This window comes from Schistocerca gregaria, chromosome 8 (genome assembly GCF_023897955.1).
Source record: "Schistocerca gregaria isolate iqSchGreg1 chromosome 8, iqSchGreg1.2, whole genome shotgun sequence".
NCBI lineage: Eukaryota > Metazoa > Arthropoda > Insecta > Orthoptera > Acrididae > Schistocerca > Schistocerca gregaria.
The window spans coordinates 313,192,064-313,201,605 of NC_064927.1; the positions used below are offsets into that span (position 1 = coordinate 313,192,064).

General features: G+C 41.8%; 1 protein-coding gene across 1 annotated transcript in view; it reads right to left on the reverse strand.

The window, feature by feature from the left end:
- The window catches only part of LOC126285164 (uncharacterized), a 161,843-nt gene extending 153,338 nt beyond the window's left edge, over nt 1-8,505 (reverse strand). The window contains exons 1-2 of the mRNA XM_049984475.1: nt 8,494-8,505; nt 5,626-5,914 (exon numbers count right to left, since the gene is read on the reverse strand). Of these exons, the coding sequence (XP_049840432.1) occupies nt 5,626-5,914; nt 8,494-8,505 (301 nt within the window). The remainder of the gene's footprint in view (nt 1-5,625; nt 5,915-8,493) is intronic.
- Between the last annotated feature and the right edge of the window lie 1,037 nt (nt 8,506-9,542).

Consider the following 9,542-nt stretch of genomic DNA (forward strand, 5'->3'; position numbering starts at 1 on the left):
GTCCTTAAAAATAATCAAGGTGTTCCATCAAAGCCCCAGGAGTCTCAAAGTGTTCTGTCACAGGAAAAATTTGGGAAAACCTGCTCTAAATCAATGGTCATGACATGTCCACTCTATCCTAAGAAGTAAGCGATCATTTTCTTGCCAGTGCTTCGCGAACGAATCTCAGTTGTTTGTCTCGTTTCATCTTAGAACACCTAAACAGCTGACTGCTGCTTAGCTTCTGGCTCGTTTTCATAAATCCAAGTTTTATTTCCTGTTACGATGTTGAGAAGAATTTCGTATTTTCTAGGTCGAATATGTCGAACATTTCCTTACACCGAACTTCTTTTTGACTTTTAGCGAGATTATGCGGAAACCGCCGGGTACTGACTTTTTCTCACAGTTAAACGTTCGTGCAAAATATAGTATACTATTACAGTCTTTGGTGTGCCTGAAGTAGGGTGTCCAAACGTTTCGGAAAGCCGGAATTATTCCAGTTTTTCCTCATACGACGTACCCAAATATTGTTTCGGGACGCTAGAAAGTCCCGGAATTCAGTTTTTAAGTATGTTTTATGAAATTATATAAATTTTTCGGTCTGATAACAGGAACACGACACGATAAATTAATACATTTTAACTCATTTCTCTAACCTTCATAGTATCATGGTAATCACAGTATCAGTCTTAATAGTACGCTGAGACAATAGTTTATTTTGAACAGTACTGTGGCTGGAGAGTAGTTTTACTGTTGTAACATTTCCAGGCGTTGCAACTTGAGAAGAGTTATGGAAATTATCCGACTGTCGCGCCACTTACCAAACAATATTTTGAAAAATCGTAATAATTTTATTTTTATTATATATATCAAATATCATTTATTAAACAGGTATCGTAGAAATAAATCAGAGTAAATTCGTGTTTATCCTAATAGTAAATAGGTTGCCATGGGGTCAACAAAATGCATTAGCAAAACGTTAATATTAGCAATTAAAAAATAAAAAATCTGGGTACATTTGAATACTGCCAGTTGTGTCCCGATGTTCTCCGAAAATGATGTGATCGCCATAGTTTGCAGGTTTACATCGCGGCTCTAGGTTGTGAAACCATGTTTCGACACTGTGCTACCGGTCACTGCGCATACGTAGCTAATGATTATGCAAATCTCTGATCCGACCCATCGCCTGCTATGCAAACGTGGCTCCTCTCTCCTTTTATCACGCCCTACAGATCCTCGAGCGCCACGCTCTCTGCCTAGCCTTTCGCATCCGTTTATCCTCCCCCACATGCATCCTCCAGGAACTTACCAAATTACCCTCCGTCCTCTTCCATCTTGAACACCTCTGAATATCCTGCGTTACCCGTAAAATCGACACTACCCATCCCCTAGTTTCCCCATTGTCCACTACTCCTGGTATTCCGCCGCGCCTCTACGACCACATTCCCCCAACATAAACCTCCACACCCTCCATATAATCTCCCAGCTAAATTTCATTTAATCATCTTCTCTTAGCCGACCTTTAAATCCGCCCTGATATATACCCATCCTACCAGATCTACAACTACCCACCTGGCCTCCTCCGGCTAGGGCTCCCTTTCTCTCCACTCACGTCCTAAGCCTTGGTCCAGAATGGCATTCAAATGGTTCAAATGGCTCTGAGCACTATGGGACTTAACATCTGAGGTCATCAGTCCCATAGAACTTAGAACTACTTAAATCTAAATAACCGAAGGACAGCACACACATCCATGCCCGAGGCAGGATTCGAACCTGCGACCGTAGCAGCAACGTGGTACCGGACTGAAGTGCCTAGAATCGCTCGGCCACAACGGCTGGCCGGAACGGCATCCCTCCTCACTCTCCCTAATTCCTGCTCCAAACATCCCCCCCCCCCCCCACACACACACACACAAATACCCTCTTACATACTACCCCGACTGCTACAGTCCAATGATACCCCTCTTTCTGACAGTATTGGTCCACTCACCACATCACTCATGTATGTACCTATTTTAACCAGTCAACACACTGACTATTTTTACTTTCTTTAGCTTATGCTACTGTCCTTCTGTCATTTATCTTTTGTGAAACATTCATTTTCCATTTCATCTGTGTCAATCTTTTAATTAAACAATAAATCCACCTTTTATATTTTAGATTATGCAACTCACTCTGTGTCTTCCTATTCATCGAGTAAAACAGAAGTAATATCTGGCGTTCCTCAAGGAAGTGTTGTAGGCCCTCTATTGTTCCTGATCTATATTAACGACATAGGACACAATCTGAGTAGCTGTCTTAGATTGTTTGCAGATGATGCTGTCATTTACCGTCTTGTAAAGTCATGAAATGACCAAAACGACTTGCAAAATGATTTAGATATCTGTATGGTGCGAAAAGTGGCATTTGACCATGAATAAGGAAAAGTGTGAAGTTATTCACGTGAGTACTAAAAGAAATCAGCTAAATTTCGATTACGCGATAAGTCACACAAATCTGAAGGCTGTAAATTCAACTAAATACTTAGGGATTACAATTACAAATGACCTAAATTGGAACGATCACATAGATAATATTGTGGGTAGACCAAACCAAAGATTGCCATTCATTCGCAGAACACTTAGAAGGTGCAAAAGGTCTACTAAAGAGACTGCTTACACCACGCTTGTCCGCCCTATCCTGGAGTATTGCTGTGTGGTGTGCGTTCCGCATCAGGTGGGGCTGACGGATGACATCGAATAAGCACAAAGAAGGGCAGCTCGTTTTATATTATCGCGAAATAGGGTAGATAGTGCCACAGACAGGATGCGTGAATTGGACTGGCAATCATTAAAACAAAGGCGTTTTTCGTTGCGACGGGATCTTCTCATGGAATTTCAATCACCAGTTTTCTCCTCCGATTGCGAAAACATTCTTTTGGCACCCAGCTACATAGGGAGAAATGATCAGCACGATAAAATAAGACAAATCAGGGTTCGCACAGAAAAATTTAAGTGCTCGCTTCTCCCACGTGCCGTTCGAGAGTGGAACGGTAGAGAGACAGATTGAAGGTGGTTCATTGAACCCTTTGCCAAGCACTTTATTATGAATAGCAGAGTAATCACATAGATGTAGATACGTCATAAATTCATTTTGTCAACCGCTATGTCTCGCTTTAAAACATGTTTTAAAGTTTTTACTCTCGTATGGCTGAAGAGCGGCGTCTTGTATCCGCTGACAGCCCACCCCTCGCCCATATGGGGATAGGGGAATGAAATGACAATAAAGGGAAAAAAATTCCACATCTCCTCCTAAACCACTGCATCGATTTCAACCATACTTTGCCGCTTGGCTACAATCAGTTGGGATAAGAACCAGCCACCTATCATAGTACAGGAGATATGACGTCACAAACACTAAGTAGCGTGAAAAACTACCACATTATGCATGACGCTGAAATTTATTACTTCCTTGCAGCTAACTCTATTCACAAAATATTTTGGTAGACAGACATAAGCCACTTATACAAATATGTCATTATACGACACATAGTTCAAAAGGTATGGCGCCATGAACACCAAGATGCGTGAAAAAATGCTGCATCATGCATGAAGTTTCAAAACATATTCTTTAATACACACTTCTACAGTAGAGACAACTTAAGGGAATCCCTGTCACCTGGCAGCTTTCAACTGCGAAGTGGAAATGGCTGCTGCCGAAAACAATCGCCATCTATAGAGCTGTGAAGAGACGATGCCGTAGAGATGATTACAAAATCGCGTTGTAGACACGTGAAGCAGCTGCGCTCTGCTTACAGAAGCGATGCGGGATGCTAACTACAAACACAGCTCATTTTTTTGTTTTCGTTTCTAGTAGAAGAGTAGTAGAATGAATAGACGGGCATGCTGGGTTTGTCAGCTAGCACGTTTTCTAAAGTAAAGTTACTTCTCTACCTGATAGATCACCATTACTTTGGAACCGGTGGATCGCTAGAAAATTTTACTGCTAACAGAGATATGAAAGTGAGTGGTTGTTAGAAAAAGGTTGACTCCCTTGATGAATGTTAATAGCGCTTGTTTCATTCAGAAAGCTTTAAAAGTTTTCACATAAAAATATCGGAGGCATTGCTTTCCAGCACCCGCTCGCATACTACTTCATTTCCTTTTCATAGGTTCATTTGGCATAACGAGAGTGGCTCCATTTAGTAACTGAAGACAACAAACAACCGTCTTCGTACTAGGTAGTGATAGGCCTTATGGTACGGTTGTTGTAATTTTTATAAATATTGGGAATCCTATATATCGATATTTAAAAAAGTGTGTTAACGGCTCTCGATATATATTGAAGGAAAGTATCGATTTCTAGGTAGCAAAAGTATCGACGTAGCTGCCTATAAAAATATCGGCTGCACATTGTACAAACAGTATACTGCCGGTTTTAGAGCTGTATATTTAAGTATTGATTTATTATTAGATATTCTGTGCATCAACAACCCAGCGCATGCCTATCCCTCTATAAGCAAGAATTGAAAGGAAAACGACGCACGTTTACGCTTGGCGATAACCACTTTGCTTACAATGACAAGTGCCTGTAAGTGGCACAATAGAAGGTGTCCAATGGGTCCATCGGTCGGTTTCGTCACACATCCTATTTGTCTGGAACACTTCATATGGACTTCCCTGATTCTTCATTTCTACCAACGCTAGCAACCCAGCAGTTAATGTGTCGTAATTTCGTGGTGAGGCTACACGCTGCAGGTTCTGTCGATAGTGCCGAGCGCCAATTACGTAAGCATTTCCCCTCATACGCTTCCGCCCACCGTAAAGACCAATCTTATCATTTAGATTTTAGTTCATTGTTTTCAGCTACCGTTTTTGAAGAAAGCCGACGTGAAGAAATTTTTCGCATTGGAAATCTTGTATTCCATTGACACCTCCACCCCCGCACACACACCTCTCGCCCCACCCCTAACAAGCCAGTGCAATCGAGCAGACTGACTTCTTCTTTTGTGCTACATATACTTGCTTCACACAGCCGAAGAAAAACACTGGACGTGATAAAAGCTCAAGAGCTGGAAAGACTCCTTCACACAGTGAAAGTAAAGTTATGTTCTACTACAGTTTCAAAAGGAGAACTTCAAATATTAACCGAAAATTGGGAAAAAATAAAAATTTCGGCACTCGATATTCCCATTTTGATATCGATACGTCGGTGGAAAAGTATTGGTGATGTTTGTAGATACATTTTTGATAAAGTATCGATACATCGATAATTATCAGCAGCCGTACCTTATGGAACTGTTGCTCAACACAGATCAATCTGAATCTCCTCGTGATTTTCTTCCATAAGTCTCCAGACCCCTCCCACTTTAATGCTCTCCAACTCCCTGCTTACTTCCCATCCTCCTTCTTCCACTCGTTCTCTTTCCTCTTCTACTTCGCTCTCCGTCCTCCCTTCTTCTTTCGCACTTCGTTATTTTTTTCGCTTGACACGAAAGTGGGCCCCTACGGAAACGGCGCCTAGGGCACGCTACTAGACTGATGACATTCTCTCGTCACTACGCTGATCGCCTGGGTTCCTTTCAGTAGTCAACGATGGCTGTGCACAATGTCATTTCGACGCTCCAACACTTGAGGTAGGTAAGCTGAAACACAGGCGGATACTCACAGCAGAAGAGCACAGATGCCAAGAAAAGCAGCGCGCACACTCGTCGGACGACGGCCATGATGGGTGCAGCGCTGTCTAGTAGGTACAGTGGTGGCGGCAAGCCCGCGTGCTCATGCCCACGGAACGAAGGCGTGTACGGGCGGCTCGCGGCTGTGAGCGACGGCTGGCGGCGCAGCACTGGGTGAGCGAGTGAAAGAAGGCCCGGCCCGCCATCTGGGTCAGCCGCCGCACTTTCTCCGCGCCTCACAGGCCACAGCGCCGCCTCTGCCTCAAGGACGGACGTCTCCAGCTGGTTGACGCCAATACCGGGGCGTCCTTTAGTCACCCTAGAGCAAGGTGTGTCTGCTACGCCACCACTGACGGAGTTATTGACGGCTACTGTGCTGAGTGCTCGTTGTCGATCTTCAACTGCTGACACGCGATCTGAGCTTTTCGTTTTGGTTCATTGTTGTCTGGGTCAGGGAAACACGCGATGCCCTCCTGCTCTAACACTGAACGTGGTTACTCCCAAATGAATGAAATCTCGATCTCCATAATCTAGAGCCTTGTTGTTAACCAATCTCACTGCTGTCTAACTGAGAATAATGTGCACTCCAATTTATTATACATTAACAGAATATAATAAAAATCATAACAGGTTTCGGTAATATGATGCTCATCTGCAGAATCTAGACGATTCACACACCAAATACCGCTTGTGATATTTAGAATCGGAAGCGGTGACGACTTTAATCATTTTACGTGTCTCTGGCTAAAGTACAAAGAATTGTAGCATAAGTCAGTCAGTCTTTTCTACAGAGAAAATTTCGTTCTTTTACAGGTGACATAAAATTTCCAGAGATTGAACTTCTCAAAATTAATATCGAATTTCTTACAAAAATTTATCCAGTTTACTGACTTAAGTTCCTTGGTTGTTGATTATATTATTTTAATAATTACACCGAGTATCCACTTTGTTATGCATTTTTATTTAAGCTAATACGCGTTTCGGGCTTTCACCCATCTCCAGCTGGTGTGATATATACTTGAGTCTTCAGTCAGTACATTGACAGAAAATTGGTTTCTTCAGCTGCTCTGTGCAATATAACAATTTTGCTTAGGTACTACTCTTCGCGAGTCGTATATTTGCAACATATGTTGTGTAGGTGTACTTATTTCTACTGAGCCTGTTGTTATTCCGATTTCTGCGCATATGGATGTGGCCCGAACACTTCTTTCACTTCTATTTTGCAACGAAAACAGCCCACTATCCGCGAATGTTGCCGACTGACATGTTTGCTTAAATCCGAAAAATACAACGATTATACTTTGCTTACAGGTTCTTTTATGGTCAAAGATATATTTTGCTTACACGTTCCGTATGTCATCCTGAGCCTGTGTGTCATCCTGAACATGTAAGCAAAATATAACTTTGACCATAACAGAACGTGAATATAAAATACAATCTTTCTATTTTACGGATGTAAACAAAGATGTCAGTCGGCAACATGTCGGATAATAGGTTGTTTTGTATAAAATAGAAGTTAACAACTTTTTACCCCACATCCGTAAACGCAAAAACTGAAATAACAACGAGCAGAGTAGAAAGTAAGTAGATCTAAACAGCAATATATTGCAAGCATACAACTCTCGAAGTGTCGTAACTAAACAAAATTGTTTTTTCCGCAGCATCCAGTTTTCTGCCGATGTTGTAACTATCTACTGACTCAAGACTCACATATGTATTTACGCTAATTGAAGATTCGTGGAAGCCCGAAACGCGTATTGGCTTAAATAAAAATACATAACGAAGTGGCTGGTCTCTGTATTTATTAAAATAACGAATTTCTTACTTTTACGAATTTCTTACATTTACACGCATTCTTGTGCGTGATGTCCATTCACCTTACAGCTAACTAGCCTCTGGAGATGAACACCTCCACCATAGGCCTGACCTAATGCATAGAAGTAGGGGGTGCTTTGGATACCGCTTACACCTCTCCTCCCCTTTTCTGTTGTATTACTGACTGGTGTGAGGGAAGAACAACTGTCAGAACGTCTCACGTTACTTTAATAACCCCATGGCGTCGTGAATGTTTGCTAAATGTGTGTGGGAGGAAATAATGTCTTGCGGGATTCTTCTTGGACTGTACATTCTCGGACTTTTTGTCTCTCTCTGACGACAGCGACTCTCTTGTAGCATCTGCTGCTGAAGTTTTATAAGCGCCGAAGAGACACTCTCTTACTTAAGGATGCTAACGAACCCATGGCGCCGGCTTCAGTCCGGAACCGAGCTACTGCTACTGTCGCAAGTTCAAATCCTACCTCGGGCATGGTGTTATGTTCTTAGGTTAGTTAGGTTTAAGTAGTTCTAAGTCTAGGGGACTGATGATCTCAGATGTTACGTCCCATAGTACACAGAGCCATTTGAACCATTTTTAAACCCAAGACGAAATGTACTGATCATATTCAGAGTTTCTCAATCTCCTCAATTAGTCGTAAATGATAATGGTCTGAAACCGGCGAGCAGTACATAACAATAAGTGAATGAGGCTTTTGTAAGCTACCTCTTTCGGGCAGTGTATTACAAGTAAATTATTTTAGTATTCCTCCAGTGAAGCTCAGTCTGGCAACTAGTTTTCCAACAACTATTTTTACTTCGGGTTCACCGTTTAAATCCAGCCGTCATGTGCGTTTAGATATTTTAGGATTCTTGTTGTTTCATGAAATATCTATAAACGAGTAGACTTTGGAGAGATAAACACACTGCGAAAAAAATAGACCCAGGAGACGTCCTTCTAATACCGCCCCTAATATTCACAATGGTCCCAATTCAGCGAGGAAGAAGGTCCGCCGTACCCAGCTAATGACGAATTCATATACACTTACGGTCATCAACATCGTACAAACTAAAGAGACCGATAAAATGCAGATTATCTCTCTCTGACATTAAGTAAGAAACAATATGATTTATATGTTAGCGTCTTCAAGGGATCCATCTTCTGCCCCCATAACAACTGCACATACTCTTGACATTCTCTACATAAGATCTGTTTTTGCAACTATTTCAGTCCAGTACGTCTGTAAATCATTCCATAAATCTTCAGAGTGCCTGCTTAGAAGTAGAGATCTTCAGAGTAGTGAAATCACTTAAATCACATAACAAATGCAAGTCTTCCAGACCAGACTATATATCAGTTAGATTCCTTTCAGAGTATGATGATGCAATATACCCATACTTAACAATAGTATACAAACGCTCGCCCGACGACAGATCCGTACCAAAGACTGGAAAGTTGCACAGGTTATACCAATATTCAAGAATGGCAATAAGAGAAATTCACTAAATTACAGGCCCATATTAATAATGTCGATATGCAGCTTGTTTTTGGGACATATATTGTGTTCAAACGTTTTGAATTATCACGAAGAAAGCGGTCTGTTGACACAAAGTCAACACGGATTTAGAAAACATAGTTCTTGTGAAGCACAACTAGCTCTTTACTCACATGAAGTGTTGAATGCTACTGACAAGGGATTTCAGATTGGCTCCGTGTTTCTAGATTTCCAGAAGGCTTTTGACACTGTACCCCACACGCGGCTTGTAATCAGTTTTCGGGCTTAGGGAATATCGTCTCAGTTATGCGACTGGATTCGTAATTTCCTGTCAGAGGAGTCGCAGTTCGTAGTAACTGACGGAAAGTCATCTAGTGAAACAGAAGCGATTTCTTTCGTTCCCCAATATAGTGTTATCGGCCCTCTGGTGTTCTTCGTCTATACAAACGATTTAGGAGACAATCCGAGCAATTGTCTTAGGTTGTTTCCAGATGATCCTGTCGTTTATCGTCAAGTAAAGTCATCAGAAGATCAAAACAAATTACAAAACGAATTACATAAGACATCTCTGTGGTACGAAATCGGCGATCGACCCCAAATAA